This window comes from Mizuhopecten yessoensis, unplaced genomic scaffold, assembly GCF_002113885.1.
Source record: "Mizuhopecten yessoensis strain PY_sf001 unplaced genomic scaffold, ASM211388v2 scaffold2329, whole genome shotgun sequence".
Classification (NCBI taxonomy): Eukaryota; Metazoa; Mollusca; class Bivalvia; order Pectinida; family Pectinidae; genus Mizuhopecten; species Mizuhopecten yessoensis.
Window position 1 is genome coordinate 5,729,123 of NW_018404492.1, and position 18,959 is coordinate 5,748,081.

The following is an 18,959-nucleotide window of genomic DNA, read 5'->3' on the forward strand; positions in this document are numbered from 1 at the left end:
ATATTTGATTGATATTGATGTCTGTATGTAGCTTGTTAAGATGTGTTTGTGTATGTGTTACAGCCGTTAGCAGACGTGGTGGCCCACGTGGAGCGTGGATACAGGATGGAGGCCCCAGAAGGCTGTCCTAAGGAAATCTACACAATCATGCTCAGCTCTTGGGAGCTTGTTGGCGCCAATCGACCAACATTCAAGGAAGTTCTAGACAAACTGAACAATTTGAGATCCACAACCGTATAGCAAACACCATAGTGCAAGAATCAAGGGTTTCTGGGACGAGCTGTGTGTAGGACAATAAGAGATTTAATCATTCAAACCACCTGTCTGCTACAGTCCGTGCCTACTGCAGTCTGCCTACATGTCTCCTTAACATTAGGATATGTATTATTTTCACTGTTTGCAGTGGACAGGAGAGAAGAGTACCACATTGCCTTCCTATACCGTGATGTATAATGTCAGTTATTGTTTTTGTCCGTAATAGCAATGTATGTGTATACATGGTCTATGTACCCAATGATGAGATTCTAGACTGTGAAAGGCTGCATTCCACTGTGGAACTATTTCAAGTATTTGAAAACTGGCGCGGACAGATTTTCTTTTTTCACATATGCTGTAGATGTACTTGGAACTTTTAGATTAGCATGTGTCTGTTACATTACTGTTTCACATGCTATAGATGTAAAGAGAACAAACCAATTTGTCTCCCTTACGTCTGAACTTTTTACTTCAATTTTCATGAATATGGCATAATATTGTCAGATGTTTAAAGTTCTATAAGAATTCAAGATGGATATAAGATTTCATGTCTCAAAATTGACACACTAAGTAATAACTTTTATTTTCAATTTATTGGGGAAAAAAGAAAAATTAGCCGATTTTCCTTGCAAATTTGGTATTGGTCAGTAAAAATAAAACATGGAATCGTGCAAGAATGAAACATTCCACCAGTAGTTCACTATCTGAAATGCTAGCTTGTCTGTAGCATGCAGCGATAAGGGAGATCTGTAATGCTGTATTTCTAAAGACTGATAATACAGCAGTTAATTTTTTACACAAATTACATATGCATTTTCATATGTATGTTTTTACATATGTGTACATTAATGGAACTGTGTTTATATAGCTTAATTACCATATGGTCACCTATATTCAGAAAAAGATTATCCTCTTGGTTTATGTGAAAATATGATCCCTAAACATTAAAATGTTTTGAAGTTTTTCTAAACACTTTAAATCTGAAATAACCAGGTCAAAATGTACCGAAATTCGTTACTCCAAATACTCCATCTCGCAATTGCAAACAATAAATTCTTAAATCTCATAAATCATTCTGTGTGTACGTGAGAAAGAAAATACTGATTTAATGTGACGTTCAGGTCTTGTGCCTATAGTTTTGTACCGGTTATAGAGAGAATGAAATCTGTGATTTTAGGGTGTAGAAATAGTGCAAATTACTGTACAAATCCTTTTTGCATGTCTCGTACAGCTGTCGTATAAAGATTGGGGAAAATTTGTACTATTGCTTTTTTTCAATTCATTTCTAACATATATATATGTATATATATTTTTTTGCGATTTAGCTTATTATATCTAGAAATATGCATATGTTTTCGTATGACATTGGTTTCCTTATTTATATTGTCACTCAATGCTTTTTTGTAATTCATCTTGTACTGTAGTTTAACCCAATTATCCCCGTGACCTGGTGGCCTTTTGAAGTCAAAGTGATCGTCTGAAGGTGAGCTAGCTTACAAATAGCAAGGCTTGCTTCCTCGTCAGCTATATTTATGTCGAACTCTTTTTGTGTTGTTTTCAATGAAATCAGCTCTATGGTCCCAAGAGATCTATAGGACACCAGTAAAATAATGTGTTTTAATGATTCATGAGGTTCCTACTAAAAGAAGAACACGTGGAAAACAAGATTAATTGGTCCTTGTACCAATTATTTTCTTACAACAGCTGTTTTATTTGGAATGTCAATATGGGTAGTATTTCATTTACATGTTTTATGATTACAACTTTAATATAGTAGACATCTTATAGATCATCCAAGGAAACAAAATACTAAATATTTAATTGAATGACCAACTTAATTTGTGTATTTCACCAATTAGTATTATGCTGTATGTTCAATATCAAAATTTGTAGTCCCATCTTGATATATTCATAAAATCATGATTTATTCTGTTTGGAATGTTTATCAAACGTGAAATTAAACGGAATTTGATGCTTGTATGGGAAAACCGGGCATTCTATCTTGTCCTTTAAATCTCAAAATAGTTCTGCATGGCCTTCACAATACATTTATAGATTATGCGAAACAGCTATGCTTTGTAAAAATCCTTCGTTGAGATAATTGGATGAGGTGATAGTGTGTCGAGACCTAATTTATGGCATTTTGTGACAATTGTATGTGACTCATGTAGTCGATATGGTGTTGAAAAGTGGCAAAATTTTGTGAACAAATTATGACAAAACACATGAAGTTTGATATATATATTATTTTTATAGACAATGATATCAGATGTTTTGGTGGTAAACTGTATGTGTATTCAGATTAAGATTGGTTTATTTGCTTGTGTGTGGGTGTGACTAGCTACTTCGTGACACCTAGTTCTCCATGTGTGGGTGTGGCTACTTCATTACACCTAGTTCTCCATGTGTGGGTGTGGCTACTTCATTACATCTAGTTCTCCATGTGTAGGTGTGGCTACTTCGTGACACCTAGTTCTCCATGGGTAGGTGTGGCTACTTCGTGACACCTAGTTCTCCATGTGTAGGTGTGGCTACTTCGTGACACCTAGTTCTCCATGTGTGGGTGTGGCTACTCCTTGTCACCTAGTTCTCCATGTGTAGGTGTGGCTACTTCGTGACACCTAGTTCTCCATGTGTAGGTGTGGCTACTTTGTGTTTTGTAGAATTTTCCACCCAACTGATGTACACCTTACTTATAGAGCATAAATGGAGAAAGAAAACTGACCAAATATGGACCAGTCCATTATTTTATGGTAACATTTAGGTCCAAAGTAATCATTCATAAGTACACTTTTGTATACAATTATAAACCAATTTAGCCGTATTTAATGTGACTAGTTAGAAATTTCATGATGTACTGTTGGAATTATTAATGGATATGTTTACTAAGTTCAGATAGTTTAAATTCATCATTACATGGGTTTCTTCTTACCAAATGAAATTATCTATCATATATATATCTAAGGAGAAAAAGATTATAATTACTTGGCTGATGTCGTGTCAGCTACCCTTGGTGACAGGTGATCACATCGGCTTTATGATGGATAAGATCGCTATGATATTAAAGTGAAATAGATTAGGGAATATAAAACAATTTCATTGAAAAATTATCAGGAATAAATTATTAGAAAAGAAAGTCCAGTGATCTGCTTTTATGTATCGTTTGTAGGCGGAAATATGTCACAAATCTGTATGTTCAGCACTCCTATACGTGGTTTCCTCACAGAAATATTTTATTTGTATTTATCCATGACCATACTTGTTCAAGTAACAAACAAATGTGTAGGTTTGTTTAACCAACTAAACAATCAAATTAATATCAACACAATTACCGTTTCAAGAGTAAACACAACCATTTTCCTCCTGGCATCCCTTGTTGATTTCCCTGGGACTATTTATAGGTTTGAGAATGATGTGTGTGTGGAACGAGGTGGATAGTGCTGGGACAAACATCTTACCCCTGGTAGTAATACCTCCGACAGGCTTCAGACTTATTGAATTTTTCAAGACGGATACATGGCCTTAAGTTAAGACCTTCAACTTTCCAAATTAATTCCTGGCCTCCAAATGGGTACTTGGCCTTTTTGGGTGAACAATCATTGGGCTGGCATTCAACGCCGAAGGTAATACTAAATTCCCTCCCAAGTTGATTAGTACTTGGTCTGGCTGGGAGTGCAGGCCCCCAGGGAGTACTTGGTCTGTCTGGGAGTGCAGGCCCCCAGGGAGTACTTGGTCTGTCTGGGAGTGCAGGCCCCCAGGGAGTACTTGGTCTGACTGGGGGTGCAGGCCCCCAGGGAGTACTTGGTCTGGCTGGGCGTGCAGGCCCCCAGGGAGTACTTGGTCTGACTGGGAGTGCAGGCCCCCAGGGAGTCCTTGGTCTGACTGGGAGTGCAGGCCCCAGGGAGTACTTGGTCTGGCTGGGAGTGCAGGCCGCCAGGGAGTACTTGGTCTGGCTGGGAGTGCAGGCCGCCAGGGAGTACTTGGTCTGGCTGGGAGTGCAGGGCCCCAGGGAGTACTTGGTCTGGCTGGGAGGGCAGGCCCCCAGGGAGTACTTGGTCTGGCTGGGGGTGCAGGCCCCCAGGGAGTACTTGGTCTGGCTGGGAGGGCAGGCCCCCAGGGAGTACTTGGTCTGGCTGGGGGTGCAGGCCCCCAGGGAGTACTTGGTCTGGCTGGGCGTGCAGGCCCCCAGGGAGTACTTGGTCTGGCTGGGAGTGAAGGCCCCCAGGGAGCACTTGATCTGGCTGGGAGTGCAGGCCCCCAGGAAGTACTTGGTCTGACAGGGAGTGCAGGCCCCCAGGGAGTACTTGGTATGGTTGGGAGTGCAGGCCCCCAGGGAGTACTTGGTCTGTCTGGGAGTGCAGGCCCCCAGGGAGTACTTGGTCTGGTTGGGAGTGCAGGCCCCCAGGGAGTACTTGGTCTGGCAGGGAGTGCAGGCCCCCAGGGAGTACTTGGTCTGGTTGGGAGTGCAGGCCCCCAGGGAGTACTTGGTCTGGTTGGGAGTGCAGGCCCCCAGGGAGTACTTGGTCTGTCTGGGAGTGCAGGCCCCCAGGGAGTACTTGGTCTGACTGGGGGTGCAGGCCCCCAGGGAGTACTTGGTCTGGCTGGGAGTGAAGGCCCCCAGGGAGCACTTGATCTGGCTGGGAGTGCAGGCCCCCAGGAAGTACTTGGTCTGACAGGGAGTGCAGGCCCCCAGGGAGTACTTGGTCTGGTTGGGAGTGCAGGCCCCCAGGGAGTACTTGGTCTGACTGGGGGTGCAGGCCCCCAGGGAGTACTTGGTCTGGCTGGGCGTGCAGGCCCCCAGGGAGTACTTGGTCTGACTGGGGGTGCAGGCCCCCAGGGAGTACTTGGTCTGGCTGGGCGTGCAGGCCCCCAGGGAGTACTTGGTCTGACTGGGGGTGCAGGCCCCCAGGGAGTACTTGGTCTGGCTGGGCGTGCAGGCCCCCCGGGAGGACTTGGTCTGGCTGGGAGTGAAGGCCCCCAGGGAGCACTTGATCTGGCTGGGAGTGCAGGCCCCCAGGAAGTACTTGGTCTGGCAGGGAGTGCAGGCCCCCAGGGAGTACTTGGTCTGGCTGGGAGTGCAGGCCCCCAGGGAGTCCTTGGTCTGACTGGGAGTGCAGGCCCCCAGGGAAACGCTGAACTTTGGGATGTCAGTTGAGGAGGTGTATTATAGAATGGGTGGAATATGGTATTTTATCATTTTGTTAAGCTGCCAAAAGTTTTATGTTACGTTCTGACATATCACCATAGTGTAACCACACAAATTGAATGTAATTCTTTGTTATAATAAAACTACATCATTTAACTGCTGATGTTTGTTTTGTAAATATGACATCTGTTATATGTAATATAACATGTATAATACAAATAAAAACTACTTAATGTACATCATTTTAGTTGTCTCTGATTGCGATGTTACAAACTGTAGGCCTTTGTTACCATTGACGACTGGTGTCCTGTGACTAAAAGTACTTGGACACCTCGTTCAGTGACAAATCTGTTAAATTAAGGCAAACAATACAGTAAAACTCTTCTTATTTAAGGAAAATTGTATGCAAATGGATCCTGTCATTCTATTCGTCATAGGGATAACCCTTCACGAGACAGTTTCATAAACAGGGTGAAAGATACTCCGTGTGTGTTAAACGGTACCCTTGTCATCAAAGTGACAGGATGGGAAACCAGAGGGCCCAGGACAGGATCAGATATTTACGAGCCACCTAATTTAGTTTTTTAGGTCATCTGACCCAAAGGGTCGGCATGACCTATAGTCATCTAGTCCGAATTATTCTGACGTTTTATCGACTTTTTTCACATCGGTCTGTCATCGATTAACATCAGAACTCCGGCCCTCTATAATATGCGGGAAATATGCGACCCGAACTTCAAACATATATTTTAGAAACAAATCGTCACTTTCACACACATGTCGCACATGGATCGAAAGATCTACTCTTTATGCACAAGATGAACATACATAACATGCCTCAAACAACCAATACAATTACCAAAAACATATTTTTTCAAACTTACTCTGTTTTACTCTAGTATTTTGATAGCCCCGCCTTCTAATGCCACGTGAGTAAAATCTCGCCGGCCTACGTCATAACGTTGGGAAATACCTTTGGTAACGTGAGATCTCGTCAAGTCATGTGACATTGCTCATGGCCTAATTTCCATTAAAAACATGCATGGGTTGGTATAGAAAACGTTGGAAAATACTTTTCGTTATGATCTTTGAAACATGTTATTGATACCACATAGTGCATAAAGAATAGATCTTTCGATCCATGTGCGACATGTGTGTGAAAGTGACAGTTTGAAATGCGCTCTGGGGGCGGGTTGCATATTTCCCGCATATTAAGAGGGCCGGAGTTCTGACGCTAATCGACGACAAACCGATGTGAAAAAAGTCGATAAAATGTCAGAATAATTGGGACTAATAGTCATCGTGCTTCGTCCGTCGTCGTCCGTAAACTTTCAACATTTTAAACTTCATCTCAAGTTCCACCAGTGGGATTGAGCTGAAACTTGCCTGAAATGATCCTGAGATGGTCCTGACCAAGTGTTGTTATTTTTCGTGTCTCTCCGAAATCCAAGATGGCCGCCATCTTAAAAAACACATTTTAAACTTCTTCTCCAGTTCCACTAGTGCCATTGAGCTAAAATTAGTGGGGATGTTAAGGAAAGGAAGCCGACAAAGTGTTGTTATTTTTCAGCCCCATCAAAACTTCAACATGGCAGCCATGGTGGCCATTTTGTAACATGATTGCGCAATCATGGTTTTCCTAAACAACACCTATTTTAAACTTCTTCTCAAGTTCCACAAGTGGGATTGACCTGAACCTTGCCTCAAATGATCCTGAGATGGTCTTGACCAAGTGTTGCTATTTTTGGGGTCGGTGCAAATCCATGATGGCCGCCATGGAGCCATCTTGAAAAACACATTTTAAACTCTTCTCAACTTCCACCAGTGGGATTGAGGTCAAACTTGCCTGAAATTATCCTGAGATGGTCTGACCAATTGTTGTTATTTTCGGGTTGGTCTGAAATCCAGGATGGCCACCATCTTAAAAAAACCACTTTTTAAACTTATCCAGTTCCACTAGTACTGGTGCCATTGAGCTAAAAATTGGTGGGGATGTTTCGGTGCCTCGAAAGCGGAACTTAGCTATAAATTTACTTTAAACTGCTATTCCTCCTTAATGCCTACATGGATATTGCAACCAAATATGGTCTGAAAAATCATTTTACTGACAAATAGTTACCCACTGCTGACCAAAACTACCATCATGGAAAACAAATTCTTAGAATATTTCATTGAAAGTTGAAAAGTTACCATTCTCCCTGCTCAGTCTTTGTAGTCAGATGAACGTTTAGGCCTATGGGCGTCTCGTTTGATGAGCTGTCCGTGACTTCTACCACCCATGACCAAGAAAGATACATTTGGTCTGCTTTTGGGGTGCATTGTCAAGGAAAAAGAGGTGCATGATATTGAAGAAGGGACAACTGACCCAACGGTACAAGGAGAGGAAGTTCCATCAATTGCAGACAAGCCAATCAAGTGCCTAGGAAAGTGGTTTGTTCCATCACTAAAAAGACACAAGCAGCGTCGGTAACGTACAAAAGCAGGCAATTGAGTTGATGATGGCGATCAACAAGTTGGGCATGTCTGGAAAGTTCAAGGCATGGATCTTCACCCATTGACTTCTGCCGAGACTCGAGGCTCGCGTGTCTACTGGTGATATAAAAGACTCCTTTGACAACATTGACAAATATTTGAGAGATCCATCAGCAGGTACCTGCGAAGATGGTTTGGAGTCCTGTCCAGTTTCTCCAGTATTGGGCTCTACAGCCAAACATCACTAAAACTGGCGCAGTAATCAGTGGTGGGGGATGGGGAGTTCAAGGTCACACTGGCAATGAAGTTAAGAGATTCAGGGGATGAGAAGATAAGACCGACAGGAATCCAAGCCCGTCTGTCGAGCAGGCACAGTATACTCTCAAGCATGTGAATATTGTCGGAGCAACCTGTTCAAGACTGAAAAAAACAATGGTACAGGGGAAATAAGTACAAAAGGAGAAGGACCAGGAATGCAATGCCAGGGCTCGGAAGGGGCATGGACAAACATTGCAGACAGTGAGTTAATCATCACTGTCAACCAACTGTCGCAAGGACGTTTTGGGACCCCGCTGCTGATGTCAGTAGATTTTGAGTACTCAACCACTCTTTAAATTCTTTAATCAGCAGCCAATATAAAAATTAGAAATTGTCTTAAACACCAGCCAATATATACAGTAAATGTGGTTTTAATCACCAGCCAATATATACAGTAAATGTGGTCTTAATCACGAGTCTATATATACAGTAAACCTGGTCCTAATCACCAGCCAATATATACAGCTAATGCTGTCTTAATCATCAGCCAATATATACAGTAAATGTGGTCTTAATCACCAGCCTATATATACCGTAAACCTGGTCTTAATCACCAGCCTATATATACAGTGAATATCGTCTTAATCACCAGCCTATATATACAGTAAATGTGGTCTTAATCACCAGCCTATATATACAGCCAATCTGGTCTTAATCACCAGCCTATATATACAGTAAACCGGGTCTTAATCACCAACCTATATATACAGTAAATCTGGTCTTAATCACCAGCCAATATATACAATGAATCATGTTTTAATCAACAGCCAGTATATACAGTAAATCTGCTCTTAATCACCAGCCTATTTATACAGTAAATCTTGTCTTAATCCCCAGTCTATTTATACAGTAAATGTGGTCTTAATTACCAGCCAATTTATACAGTAAATCTTGTTTTAATCACCAGCCTATATATATAGTAAATCTGGTCGTTATCCCCAGCCTATATATACAGCCAATCTGTTCTTAATCACCAGTCTATATATACAGTCATTCAGTCAATCTGGTCTGAATCATCAGCCTATATGTACAGTAAATGTGGTCTTAATCCCCAGCCTATATATACAGTAAATCTGGTCTTAATCACCAGCCTATTTATACAGTAAATCTGGTCTTTATCACCAGCCTTTATATACAGTCAATCTGGTTTGAATCACCAGCCTATATATACAGTAAATCTGGTCTTAATCACCAGCCAATATATACAGCCAATCTGGTCTTAATCACCAGCCTATATATACAGAAAACCTGGTTTTAATTATCAACCAATATATACAGTAAATCTGGTCTTAATCACCAGCCAATATATACAATAAATCTTGTTTTAATCAACAGCCAGTATATATAGTAAATGTGGTCTTAATCACCAGCCAATTTATACAGTAAATCTTGTCTTAATCACCAGCCTATGTATACAGTAAATCTTGTCTTAATCACCAGCCTATATATACAGTAAACCGGGTCTTATTCACGAACCTATATATACAGTAAATCTGGTCTTAATCACCAGCCAATATATAAAATAAATCATGTTTTAATCAAAAGCCAGTATATACAGTAAATCTGGTCTTAATCACCAGCCAATTTATACAATAAATCTTGTCTTAATCACCAGCCTATATATTCAGTAAATGTGGTCTTAATCCCCAGCCTATATATACAGTAAATGTGGTCTTAATCACCAGCCAATTTATACAGTAAATCTTGTCTTAATCACCAGCCTACATATATAGTAAATGTGGTCGTTATCCCCAGCCTATATATACAGTAAATGTGGTCTTAATCACCAGCCAATTTATACAGTAAATCTTGTCTTAATCCCCAGCCTATATATATAGTAAATCTGGTCGTTATCCCCAGCCTATATATACAGCCAATCTGTTCTTAATCACCAGTCTATATATACAGTCATTCAGTCAATCTGGTCTGAATCATCAGCCTATATGTACAGTAAATGTGGTCTTAATCACCAGCCTATATATACAGTAAATCTGGTCTTAATCACCAGCCTATATATACAGTAAATGTGGTCTTAATCATCAGCTAATATATACAGTAAATGTGGTCTTAATCAACAGTCTATATTTACAGTATACCTGATGATAATCACCAGCCTATATATATAGTAAATCTGGTCTTAATCACCAGCCTATTTATACAGTAAATGTGGTCTTAATCATCAGCTAATATATACAGTAAATGTGGTCTTAATCACCAGCCTATATATACAGTTAATGTGGTCTTAATCACCAGATAATATATACAGTATATGTGGTCTTAATCACCAGCCTATATAAACAGTACATCTTGTCTTAATCACCAGACTATATATACAGTAAATTTGGTCTTAATCACCAGCCTATATATGCTGTAAATGTGGTCTTAATCACCAGCCAATATATACAATAAATGCGGTCTTAATCACCAGCCTATATATACAGTAAATGTGGTCTTAATCACCAGCCTATATAAACAGTAAATGTGGTCTTAATCACCAGCCAATATATACAGTATTTTTTCAATTTTGCTCGTTTCATGTTCTTATTCCGCAGATATGCTTTCCGTCTTCTCCAATAACACACTCTATATGAATGTTTCAAAGTGTTGTTTTTCTTACTGCCACCCATTGCATATTTATTCTTGCGCAATCATCTGCAATCTCACTGGCTAGTTATTTCTTGTGTTATTTAGGCGTGTGATGTTCTTACTTCAGGAAATGGGTATTATATGTTTCGTTATAATCGACATAAAATGACGTAGTTTTCATTGGAAATCTCGTTGCGTCTTTTCTGAGAAAACACAAGTGCTTACAGGTTAAAAACAAAAGCTGCTAACCATTGGAATCCTCTGGTGCCTATGACAATTCCCTGATCTACCAAGTGACGTGTATCATGTAAAGCCGTGACATTTTGGTCTATATAACATAATCACGATCTGCAGTGATAGATTTCTCACGTTGTGATGTAACGAATGTTAATACCACACAGCCAGTGCACGTAATACCGGTGATGGACTTTGACTAATACGACCAAACTATACAAATACATCAAAGGAACGACGGAAGGATTTCCAACGATATTTGTTCCGTTACAACAATTATGACATGATTATTGATTTTGTCACAATTTACAGATTGCTTTGTCATTCGTACAACTAGAACTGTTCGTTAATAGACCGAGTGTCGGCACTAATATTCATGGTACATCTAGCTTAAATACTACCTGCCTGTTTTTCTATAGAAATCAAAGAGCTTCGTATACGATAGAAAAACGGATCCCTGCATTGTCCTTCAATTCCAGTGATTTTAATCTTATTACGTGATCCCGTGTACAATACGGCATGGCGTTTTAATGTCGTGATATCAAAATTCAATAATCTTACACAACTAATTCGTTCTATTTACAGAAAAGTTTCCGCGCCGAAACAATAGAAACCAATTCGGCGAGTGTATTGCCTGCTCATTTGCCACAGTGCACAGGGACCTGATAATTTGTTACCGCTATATTTGAAGTGTTTTATGGGTTTAGATCGACTGTCGATTAAAAAACGCCACCCCAAATACTCGTATTTATAAGCATGAGGGTGCCTTTTCCCCCCGAAAGTCGATCTAAACCCCTTAAACATGTAAAATAACCGAATACCTAGGTTTAGGTCAAAATATATCTGTAACAAATTCTCAGGTCCCTGTGCTACAGTGCAGTATCCATAAGAACCCTACCAACACAAATATTGGTATTCCCCGCGATGTTTGACGATACTGTTATCGATAAGAGTTCATATATACCAAATATTTAACTCAGGACACAAATTACGCAGAAAGAAAATTTATGATTCATGCAACAGTGATGGCCTTGAACTCGTTATCTACGTCACCAAATCGCCTGGTCGAGAATACGGTCGACTACAGTGGTCATCTGGCACCCTTGATTACAGTGACAAAATTTAAAGATAAAAGTTTCACAAATATGATATTAGTTCCAGGTCCATTACGATATCTAGTCAATACGACACAACGTTGTGGTGAAGAAGATAACGAATTACACTTATACCTAATCAAAATTATGTTACATAAGAAACCAATACCATATGTTATGTCTACAGATAATAGTTAGTCTTAACTGAACTCTTGCTTATTCATTCAGTCTCTAGAACTGAGGAGAGTGGGCCTGCTGACAGTATAACACATCTTTTCCGCAATTAAGCAAAATAACGAAGTCCTTTTCGAGTAATACTTGTACATGTTAGTTGTTAATGTTTAATAGAAAACATAAATCAATATTTCGGATTTTTAAAGTACATATATGCATTTCATAATTTCCCCTTCAAATTACTTTATAGCTATAATCGAGCATTTCAGTTCGTATTTATTCCAAATACATTTTAATCATAGAACTTTGAAAAATTAAATCACAATTTAAAACGATTCTTTAAGATACGTTTAAAAATAACTATGGCAAATTCAAGAAACCCTGTACGAAGCATGTGTTTCTTAGTTATAACCGACCCCACCCCATTGTGTGTAAATAATCAACAGTGAATAGAGGTTGTGCGCTATGGTACCCGATACACCACTTGACCATAATGTATATGAATATTTTGGTGACAGATATGCCCGGAAAGTTTCGGTAATTCATTCAAGTTCAAAGATTAAAATATAAATATAGGTCACAATGTTATAAATGGTAACCGATGAAGCGCCTTCTCAGTATGCACGTGCTTACCAAGTGTGATGACGACATATGAAGAAGTGGTCGAGATATGGGAGATCAAAGTTCAAGGTCAGAAGAGGCCCCGATGACATTACAACATAGCTCGTGATGAAACTTCAAAAAACATACCCTATACGAAGTCCAAGCACGAAACAATTGTCGAGATTTGCTACAGAAACATTTTAATTATTTCTGCATGTAAGGTCAATAGTTCAAAAGGTCAAAGGACGTCTCGATGACCTTAATTAATTTTGGTGCGCGACACAGCGACTTGTGATAACGTATCTACACACCAAGGCCGATGTCAAGACATAAAACAGTGGCCTGAGTATTATTGATCAAGGCCATAGGTCAGATAGAAGTCGTGGTGCTTCTATTTTGATACGCGATGCATCGCCTTTTCTTAATCTTTCTAAATTGAACAGCTGTCGATATAGGATCCAGACATTTAGACGGAATACGGACGGACGGACGGACGGACGGACGGACAAACTATACTTCATTTCATTTCAACAAATTTTATTGACAAAGTTGTTACAAGTCAATCGGAGTGAATAACAGGCAAAGCCTATATAAATTGGCTAAAATAATGGATTATGTAATTTTGGATTTGATTTAATTTCATACATCAATTTTGAAATGAAAATTATAAACACAAAAGTTAAAGGGATGTAACTCATTCTTAACTAACATTATTTTATATACAAATACAAAACACTTTTACAGCTATGATTTATTTTTGTAACATTTTATATAAGCTATCAAGTCACACAGTTATTGGCATACATTGACCAAAAGTCCATGTGCTGATATATGCACAGGTCACAGTTGTCAAAACTGTTAAATTACTGTAATTTTAAATGTAAACAGATAGCTAGTCTTTATGTAATTCAATATATAAGATGGACACTGTAAAACAAGATTGATTGAACAAATCATACCACAAACAAACATGCTTAACTGAAAATTCCTATGTCCGTAGAAGAATACCATTTATAGACGGATACTAATTTGTGAACTGCTTTGAGACGACCTACGATCTAGGTTGTGATAAAGCGGTATATAAGGACCTCAAATTATAATTATTATTATTATTATTAGCTCACCTGGTCCGAAGGACCAAGGTGAGCTTATGTCATACCATGGCGTCCGTCGTCCGTCCGTCAACAATTTCTTTGAACCACTTCTTCTTCTTCTTAACCACTGATTGGAATTTAACTAAATTTGACTGGAAGCATCCCTAGGTGGTGGGGATTCAAAATTGTACAAATGGTAGGGCTGACCCCTCAGGGGGCTGAGAGGCGAGGCTAAAAGGGGGCAATTTGGCTTTATTGCTTTAAGCGACTTCTTCTCTGGAACTAAAAGATGGATATCAACCATATTTGACTTGAAGCATCCCTAGGTGGTGGGGATTCAAAATTGTACAAATGGTGGGACTGACCCCCACCCCCAGGGGTCTGAGGGGCGGGGCTAAAAAGGGGCAATTTGGCTTTATTGCTTTAAGCGACTTCTTCTCTGGAACTAAGAGATGGATATCAACCATATTTGACTGGAAGCATCCCGAGGTGGGGGGGGATTTAAAATTGTACAAATGGTGGGGCTGACCCCACAGGGGTCTGAGGGGCGGGGCCAAAAAGGGTTATTTGGCTATATTGCTTTAAGCGACATCTTCTCTGGAACTTATAGATGGATATCAACCATATTTGACTGGAAGCATCCCTAGGTGGTGGAGATTCAAAATTGTTCAAATGGTGGGGCTGACCCCTCAGGGGGCTGATGGCGGGGTCAAAACGGGGCAATTTGGCTATGTTGCTATAAACTATTTCTTATGTAGAAATATGTCATGTATATCGATCATATTTGGTCGGAAGCATTCATGGGAGGCAGGGATTCAAAATTGAATAAATAGTGGGGCTGACCCCCCGGGCTAAGGAGTGGGGCCAAAATAAGTTTAATTACTTGGAAATGGTTGAGATCCCCACCATATAACCATATATACAATTGCTGAGTATAAAGAGAAGAATGCACATTTGCTTCCGGGATTACTCTAGGGTCTGGCCCCACCCTTGGAGACATAGTCCCTGTGCCATAACTTTAAAACGGTTGAGATCCCCACCCCAAAACTATATATACAAATGCTGGGCATAAAGAGACGAATGCAGCCATGATATTAGAATAGACCCTGGGGTCTGACAGAACCTTATGGACCTAGTTTCTTAGTCACAGCTTGGAAACAGTTGAGATCACCACCCTATAACCATATATACAATTGCTGAGTATAAAGAGATGAATGCACATATGCTTCCAGGATGGCCTTGGGGACTACCCCACCCTTGGATACTTAACCTAAAAATGGTTAAGATACCCAGCCCAAAACTATATATATACAATTGTTGCATGGCATAAAGAGACGAATGCAGTCATGATATTAGAATTGACCCCAGGGTCTGCCCCACCCTTGCAGACTTAACCCCTGGGTCATAACTTTGAAAGGGTTGAGATCCCCACCCCAAAACTATGTATAAACTTTTTTCATATCGGTCTGTCGTCGATTAACGACATTAATCGACGACAGACCGATATGAAAAAAAGTCGATAAACGTCAGAATAATTCGGACTATATACATAGGACATTCAAGAAAATAATGGGAAACTGTTTCATATTCAAAAGAGCAAGCACAAGAGGGACAGTCAGTTAAATGGCCATTGAATAAATCAAGATTTAAATTGCTACAGGAGTTTCTAAGTTGACAAAAAATAATATTGGCCAAGATTTAAATTGCTACAGGAGTTTCTAAGTTGACAAAAAATAATATTGGCCCTTCTATCACCTTCAGTTTTAAAAATTGAGGTTGATTCAATTGGTTTTTAAAGGTTGCAGGAGTTGGGGAGTTTAAGAGTTCATTATCAGTAGTGTTATAGTTGTGCGGCACATTAGAGGGAAGAAACTGTCAAAACAATTGTTAGTTCTGCATATTGGTGAATTAAACAGTATACAGTTGTTTCATGCCTTATCAGTCAACAGTATACAGTTGTTTTATGCCTTATCAGTCAACAGTCAAAACTATTTTCCCGAGGAGTTGGGACCCACCAGATGAACTGTTTCCCTCGGCCACCCAACTCCGAGGGTAAATGGTTTTGACTGTTGACTGATAAGGCATGAAACAACTGTTTTGTTACTTGACCAATGAAAAACAAAAAAGTTCCATGTCGAATGTGATGTTTAGATCTACCGACAGACGACCGTCAAAAATCCAGTACCAAAAACGCTTGATCATCGGGGTGCTTGTAATTATAGATGCGTTCGATAACCTAACACGTGACCAGTCAACAGTTTTACGGTGACCAGTCAACAGTTTTACGGTAGCACACATTAGCTATAGTTCGTTTGGTGAATTGTCTGGAAACCAGTCGAAATTGATTAATATGCATTTATATAGCGAGTCGGGTAACAATCAAAACTATTTTCCCGAGGAGTTGGGACCCACCAGATAAACTGATTCCCGAGGCCACAGGCTGCTTCTAATTGAATAGATTCTAGAATTCTAGAAGTTCTTTACATTGGTGAGTGCAATTATCCCATACTGTGTCTGCATATTCCAAAATTGGCATAATAAATGCTATATAAATTTTAATTAATGATCTACGATTGACTTTAATTTTAATGTAACGAAGAAAGTTTAATATATTCAGAATGTGTTGTTTCCAAGATGCATCATCTTTTAAAGTCAGTCCTCATTATTTATGTGCTGTTGTGTCAGTGATTTGGCTGTTTTGAAAAGTTATTGGAGGGTAATGTTTGCTATGTTTTCTAGAAAATATTACAGATTTAGTTTTGTTAGGGTTAAATTTGATGTCCCTTTACTAATGTTAGAGAGATAATTTGTTAGAACTTGTGCTGCATGTGCTGGGTTTTCTTCTATAATTACATATAAGGAGGTGTCATCTATAAAAAGCTTAATATAAGTAGAAACATTGTCAGTGATGTCATGGATATAAAGGAGAAATAGTAAAGGTCCCAGAACAGATCCCTGAGGTACCCCGGCATTTATAACCTTAAACTGTGAGTGATAACCTGGTAACTCTTTGCAATCTATCAGGAAGATAATTTTCAAACGATAAAAGCAAATTTCCATCGATTCCATACGTTTTGAGTTTATGTAAGAGACCTTTATGCCACAACCTGTCAGAAGCTTTGCTAATATCACAAAAAATAAATCTGAGACGGACTATACTTCGTTCGAAGCGGCGTTATATAAACCAGAGACGTATAAATATACGTCTCTGTATAGATGGAATAGTCGAGTCCAATCAGACATTGTATTTTAAACTGCTTTATTCGTTGTTTTATATAATTCTATCTCAAACATACATGTTTATAGCAGATTCATTTGAGAGATATTTGTTATTCACAAAAACGAGTGACTGGCTAGCTTTACTGGACTATTGCTTTATTAGGTTAGCCATTTCGCGTACATCTGTCATTTCCAAACCGTCAACTGCAATCAATGGCAGCCTACCGCATTACGTCCCTTTATAGTTGGCCGCTAATAAACATTGGCGCTGTCTGTCAACGGTAGTTCCGGTTTGAGCTCGTATGCAACGCTCCGATGCAAATAATGCTAAAATTGCGCGACTATTAACGTCTGTATTCTTAACACAATTATTATGATGCAAGTGTTTTTTTTGTGTATATGGTTAAATGTGTTGTGTTGCATATATTCGCGAATTATTAGCAGAAATGTTATCATTTTGATACCTTTGTCAACATTTTTTCGAGAGCATCTACATGTAAACACTGACTGACTCGACTCCTGGACCTAGATATGTTATGTGTTGGAGTGATCAGCCTCTTACGTCATCATAAGTGACACACCTGTGCTATGGTGTTTGCCGGCGAAGCATATAACCCGTGGATACTTAAGTCAAATTAAAGGTATTTTTGTGCACTTTTACTTGAGGAAGAGAGGGTGGGGTTATTACAAAGCGCAGGGGTTTGTTACAAATTTTATGCTAAACTGATATGGGTCACACAGCATATAAATATATCAGGCTTCATTTCAAAAAGCTATAATATTTAGTGATTTTTAAGGTGAATTTGGGGTATTTAAAACATGCATATTTGTTTATACTTGTATGTGCTGTGACAGTCAACTTAGTGTGTGTATCTAAGACATTTTATACAAACCCCTGTGGTCTGAGCAAGCTAATATTTTGATAACATATGTTTAAAGATATTGATTGAATCATTACTAACTGTTGAACAGAAAATTATATGTACATGTGTCAATATGTATTTAACTGTGTGATTCACATTTGCTTTTGTAATTATCCATAGACAAATGCAATATCTAACATCTGTGGAGGTCATGTCAACCTTTATTTACATCCCAAGTCTTGCTCAAAACAATTATGTGTAGCTGATGCACTTTTAACATCTGGTAACTGTGATTGTACCTATACAATACGTTCAATCATACGAGTTCCAGAGTAGTCATCCACTTTTTCTTTCCACTCAAACATCTGGACTAAGTACAACATATCAAGTGTAAACATGTATTTATTGATGCCTAAACTCGGTTCATAAAATGTAATATGCACACATTAAAAAGATCCATTTTTATGAGGCAACTAATTAAGAGATATAATGGGTTCTCAAAAAGTTAGCTAAGTCCATTAAAAGAACGAGTCCAGGAATCAAATATCCAATCTAAACATAAATGTGACAAATTCAATAAAAATATATTTAGTTTGATTATATATATACAGTATATATATCTTGATTCATATCCTAAAATCTAATTGCTGAAATTAAAAATCTATCAAGGATATTATATATACATTTTTACATATGTCACAACACACATTAACTATATACATTATTATAACTTAGATGAAATGAGTATCACACATGATAAGAAAAAAGTAATTCAAAGGTTGTTGCATACAAAGTTCTGTTTCCTTCTGACAATGTTAAACAGGGCCAGTTTGTCAATATCTGAAATACCTGATCATGAGTTACACATACATTTGGGGTTTCTTGTTTTCAAATAAACATT

At 39.0% G+C, this 18,959-nt stretch overlaps 2 protein-coding genes across 5 annotated transcripts in view; one reads left to right on the forward strand and one right to left on the reverse strand.

The window, feature by feature from the left end:
• The window catches only part of LOC110445669 (tyrosine-protein kinase CSK-like), a 39,362-nt gene extending 36,664 nt beyond the window's left edge, over window positions 1-2,698 (forward strand). For all 4 annotated transcript variants that reach the window (XM_021490400.1, XM_021490401.1, XM_021490398.1 and 1 more), the window contains exon 12: window positions 64-2,698. In XM_021490400.1, the coding sequence (XP_021346075.1) occupies window positions 64-240 (177 nt within the window). In that variant the 3' untranslated portion in view covers window positions 241-2,698. The remainder of the gene's footprint in view (window positions 1-63) is intronic.
• Window positions 2,699-3,709: 1,011 nt separating this feature from the next.
• LOC110445737 (sialidase-like) lies at window positions 3,710-6,863 on the reverse strand. Its single transcript, XM_021490516.1, has 3 exons — window positions 6,788-6,863; window positions 5,725-5,749; window positions 3,710-5,387 (listed from the first exon to the last, which is right to left on the reverse strand). Exons 1-3 carry the CDS (start codon window positions 6,861-6,863, stop codon window positions 3,710-3,712), a joined length of 1,779 nt encoding a protein of 592 aa, XP_021346191.1.
• Window positions 6,864-18,959: the final 12,096 nt, after the last annotated feature.

What these genes read in the sequence shown, in the direction of transcription:
- LOC110445737 (XM_021490516.1), bottom strand. Translation starts at nt 6,863, where the DNA reads ATGGCGGCCATCTTGGATTTCGGAGAGACACGAAAAATAACAACACTT. An exon ending in CCATCTCAGGATCATTTCAG is followed by an intron (nt 5,750 to 6,787) that starts GCAAGTTTCAGC and finishes TTAATTTAACAG; the next exon opens with ATTTGTCACTGAACGAGGTG. An exon ending in TCACTGAACGAGGTGTCCAA is followed by an intron (nt 5,388 to 5,724) that starts GTACTTTTAGTC and finishes CCCAAAGTTCAG; the next exon opens with CGTTTCCCTGGGGGCCTGCA.